The 4,945-nt window shown below is 45.3% G+C and overlaps 1 protein-coding gene across 2 annotated transcripts in view; it reads left to right on the top strand.

Annotated features, from left to right (window-relative positions):
- LOC116704590 (spore wall protein 2) overlaps positions 1–4,945 on the top strand; it is an 11,495-nt gene that overhangs the window by 5,752 nt on the left and 798 nt on the right. The window contains exons 3-7 of one of the 2 annotated variants that reach the window (XM_032540176.1): positions 413–839; positions 2,021–2,263; positions 2,448–2,695; positions 3,407–3,689; positions 3,726–4,733. In XM_032540176.1, coding sequence (XP_032396067.1) covers positions 413–839; positions 2,021–2,263; positions 2,448–2,695; positions 3,407–3,689; positions 3,726–4,733 — 2,209 coding nt within the window. Of the gene's footprint in view, positions 1–412; positions 840–2,020; positions 2,264–2,447; positions 2,696–3,406; positions 3,690–3,725; positions 4,816–4,945 lie in introns of both variants that reach the window. The other variant, XM_032540175.1, reaches the window with a different exon arrangement.

Genomic DNA, 4,945 nt, shown 5'->3' with positions numbered 1-4,945 from the left:
GGGGGGGGGGACGATCCCTAAAGCATGTAAATCTACCTGGCTAGCTAACACCACAGGCCAGCTATCATCTTTTCAGATTCAGAAAAATGTTGTTGATCATTATTTTATGTAAAATGCTCTTAGGTATGGGCCATACTTGAATAAAAATACACTCACGATTTAAAAAAAAAAGCACAAATGCGTTGTGCTACAGAAGCACATTGCATTCAAAATTGGGATGTTAGCTGCAAACACGATCACTCTCTTGTTTCCTCATTCACTACTCTATAGTTATATTACACACAGGTGGAACCAACATCGTTAATGATGGCTTTGTTGCGTTGGTGGGGGCACTCATTTCTCAGTGTTCACTCATTTTGATAATATATTCATTGGTTTCGTATGTTTATTTGACTGTTTTTGGAATCTGCAGATGTTTCTCGAAGTGGAATTATCACTGGTCACTAGTCTCCAATGGAGACTTCCATCAGCTCACCAGCAGTGCAGATGATGCGGAAAAAAACAAGCCAAAAATCAAATTCAAAGTCGTCCCCCCTCCTCCCAAACCCAAACATGAGCCTGCCCCACCACCGCCTACTCCCAGGAAAACAGCTTCGCCCAAACCTTGCAGGCAGAAACGTAAAGTTGAAGTGGATGTGTTCGGGCTGTGCTGGAGAGACTCCTGGAAGAGCTTGAAGCCTCCAAAGTATCTGTACCTGAAGACCAAAGAGACAAAAACTACAATCCCAGGATTCACAACCATAGAGCTGACTAACAACAGGGAGTACAAACCACCGGGGTACGGATCAGAGGCCGAGTGGGAGTCTCCTGCTGAAAAATGGAGTAACTCCTGGAAACAGGTACTGAGACAGACATAAACTGATGGCTTCTCATTAAAAGGACATTAAAACCCAGAGGGCGGGGGGAGGGGGGATGCGTTTTGGCTAGTGCCAGGTAAGTTTGAGTATTGTATTGCCTCGATATACCCGGGTTCAGACCTCAAAATATATTGGACTATTTCGAGGTTTCAAGGACTTGATGCACACCTTTTAGTGCAGGGAACACTCACAGAATGGGTAGGTAGGGGAGGGGAGTAAAGAAAAAGGCTTCATTATCCTCATTAAGCTGTAGGCTACATAAAACTGACAACTAATTCAATCAAGAAGTGTTTCAAGGAACTGAGTTGTGTTGATATCGCATGTGTATCATAATATTTCAAAAAACTTGCAACGTCATAACATTTAACTTTCAGCTCTTCTGTGTATTCTCGGCCATTTACAGGAGGTATCTTTGTCTCCGTCTGGCCGAGCTGTCAGTCATGACTTAGGCTTACAGTAGCAATGCTAACCACGGCACTGTGTACGTGAAAATATCCAGCTACTGCTAGCGTTAGCTGGTAACCAAAGGGAGGGATTTTCAATTTGATGTTCCGCAGTGCATGCTGATGAATGGCAGCAGTCCCCAGAAATCTCCGCTGGGTGACTTGCTCCGGACGGGTAAAACAATTTAAACTTTCCCTCCCAACCCTGGCTCAACCACATCATTCCAACCTCTGATCAAAATTCGCCACATTTGGTTTGAAAAAAACAAGATGGCGACGGCCAAATTGCCAATCTCGAGGCCTCATAACAGCAGTCCACAAACCAATAGGTGACGTCGCTGCTGCTATATTTTCTAAATAATTCAATTTTATTTGTACAGCGCTAAATCCCAACAGTTATCTCATTGGGCTTTTCCTAAAAGAGCAGGTCTAGACCATACTCTGTGATGTTATTTACAGAAACCCAACAACTATGTCCACTCACTATTCCCAGTTTAGTGTTCTGAAAGAAAACCCAGGAGATGTGTTTGTCCAGTCAGGATTAGAAAGGGTTTGTGTTAATGTCTGAGTGACAGAAAAAGCTGTCACTCACCTGTCGTACAGTTCATAAATAACGTGTCTCAAGCTGATTCATCCACAGCCTACTCAGATCACATAGGAAGAGACAGCTGTTTAAAGGTGCAAAGCAACCACTTTCGTCTCTATTGTTCTATTCTCCAGGTGAAGAGCCCTGCCCAGTTGGAGCGCACTGAGGAGAACAAATTCCAATGGGAGATTCCGATTGAACGGAAACCGGTTGGCAAAGCTGAGATAGAAGTCTTTTCTCTTCCCGTCTGGGCCGGTACGTGGAAGTTCATAAACTTTGCCTTCCGGCAGCAGCAGAAGTACTGGGATAGAATCTGGCCTGATTTCCAACAAAACCCCAGCAACAAGTTCGACAAAGTACACCAACTGGAGGAGCAGGTGGGGAACAACATAAATACAATTATTGTTTTATTGTTGTCCATTGCTCGTTCAACTTTGTTGGCCATGTGGAAGCAAATTGAGACAGAAAATACTGACACGTCATGCTACATGATCACTGAGCAACCAGGACACCCATTTGTATTATTGTCATTAAAGACGTATTCTGTGATGATTCAAACAGGACGAGCCCTCAGACTGGGAGGATTCATGGAAACTGTCCGAGGCAGAACTTGAACCAAAAGACACCACAGAGTACGAGGCCCCGACTGCAGGATCCTCCGGCACTGACACCACAGTGATGATGAGGCTGAACGAAGTGATCCTGCCCGGCTGGAGGGACTCCTGGCTGCTCTCTGCGGCCCCCCTGGAGGAAGAAGAAGAACGTCACAAGAACTGGAACTCCTGCTGGGGATTCAGACAGCAGATCAGGTGGGTTGGTGCTGAGTGACCCTCACCTAATGTTAAGCACCTTTACTGTATGAACTGTTTAACATGTCTGAATATGCACCAGGGTCCCAATTAGGCGTGGGCCGATATGAGTTACTGATGGTATGATAACCTTCAGCAGAAATATCATGGTTTCACTGTATTGCAGTGATACAGTTACAGCTTTAACATGTAGTATTATTTTACTTTAAAACCCACTGCCCACTGGCAGCAAGATTAATTTCTGAGCTGCACTTTCTGTCCTGAGAAAGACGGGAATGTGCGTCATCACATCAACATTAGTGTTAGAATGACAATAATCCAGCAGATGGATGAAGCCACATTCCATGTCTGAAAAGGGCCTTATACACAATAGGCTTTTTTTTTTAATTAATAAAATGTATGATACAGTGTGTTCCGGGAAAGATACCTTGGAGAGTTTATGTTTAGGTTTACACACACACACACACACACACACACACACACACACACACACACACACACACACAGACTCAAAGTAGCAGGCTCACTTATGCCTCTCCTGAGAGTGTTTCAGGTGGCGGCGCGGTAGCAATGGGCAGTATGAATACGCCCTTTCTAGTAGACGCCAAGAGTACAAATATGACGCTGAGTAGGAGTTTAATAGGGGCTCTTTAATCAAACTGATCTGAACAAAAAATATATATATAAATCAAACCAAAACTATATCCACAGGTGGTGCATGGCTTCTCTGGAGTCCCATCAGCGACACAGCGCCATGCTGACTAGGAGACGTAAAGCCACAAACCTCGTCCTCGCATCACGGCTGGACGAGGAGACGGCAGATAACACGGAGTGGACAGAGGCCTGGAGAACTCCTAAAAGACGGATCGAAGCAAAGGAGGACAAAGTAACCGAGACGCAGGAGGACGAAGTGGAGGAGATGATGGATGACACAGAGGAGGAGGAGGAAGAGGAGGAGGAGGATGAAGGAGTAGACAACGAGAAGGATATAGAGGTAGATGATGAGGAGGAGGAGGAAGAGGAGGAGGAGGAGGACGACGAGGGAGTAGATGAGGAGGTGGAGAAGGAGGAAGACAAGGAGGACAGGAGCAGAGAAATACACAAGAAGGAAGAAAAAGACAGTAACAAGGAGGAGGAGGATGAAGGTGTAGATGAGGAGGAGGATGATGAAGAGGAGGAGGAGGAGGAGGAAGTGGACGAGGAGGAGGATGATGTGATAAACAAGAAATACAAGGACAAAGATCTGGATATAGAGGATGAAAACGAGGAAGGAGACGAAGAGGAGGAAGAAAAAGATCTGGATCAGGAGGATGAAAGAAAAGAAGGAGATGATGAAGAGGAGGAGGACAAAGAAACACACAAGGGGAGGGAGAAGGAGAAAAAAGAGAAGGGTGATGACCATGAGGAAGATGCAAAAGAAGACGAGGATGACGAGGAGGAAGAAGAACATGAGGAGAGGGACAAACACAAGGACAAAAATGTAAACCAAATAGGTGAGGGGAATGAAGATAAAGAAGAACAGGAGGAGGAGGAGGAGGAGGAGGAAGAATTAGACGAGAAGGAAAGAGACAAAGTTGCAAACAAGGAGGATGAGGAAGAAGTAGATGAAGAGGAGGACATAGAAGCAAAAGAAAAATACAACATGGACAAAGTAGAGGAAGAGGAGACTACACAAGAGGAGGAGAGTGAAGAAGTGGATGAAGAGGAGGACAAAATAGCAAATAAAGAGGAAGATAAAAGTGCAGAGGAGGAGGACGAGGAAGAAGAAGCAGAAGGCAAGGACGAAGATGAAGAATTAGACAAAGAGTGGTTAGAGAGAGACTCAGACAAAGGTGACAAGCAGGAGGGCAGAGAAGGAGCCGAGAAGGAGAGAGTGGACAGGGAGGGGGGAAATGAAGAGATAGAGGAGGATAGCATAGATACAAGGGTGGAGGATGAAGAAGTAGACAAAGAGGAGGAAGGAGAGGACATGGAGGGTGAAGCAGACAAAGGCCGGGAAAAAGACGTAGACGAGGAAGAGGAGGAGGAGGAGGAGGAAGTGAATCAGAGGGACAAAGAAGAAGAAGATGGAGTAAATAAGGAAGAGGATGAAGAAGTAGAAGAAGGAAAAGATGAAATAGGTGAGGGAGAGGATGTAAAGGTAGACACAGGAGAGGATATAGACGAGGGAGAGGATGTAGAAGTAGACAAGAGAGAAGATGAAGGAGATGAGGGAGAGGATGTAGACGAGGGAGAGGATGTAGAAGTAGA

This window comes from Etheostoma spectabile, chromosome 16 (genome assembly GCF_008692095.1).
Source record: "Etheostoma spectabile isolate EspeVRDwgs_2016 chromosome 16, UIUC_Espe_1.0, whole genome shotgun sequence".
In the NCBI taxonomy this organism is placed as follows: Eukaryota; Metazoa; Chordata; class Actinopteri; order Perciformes; family Percidae; genus Etheostoma; species Etheostoma spectabile.
This window is presented reverse-complemented; position numbering and strand designations above follow the sequence as displayed.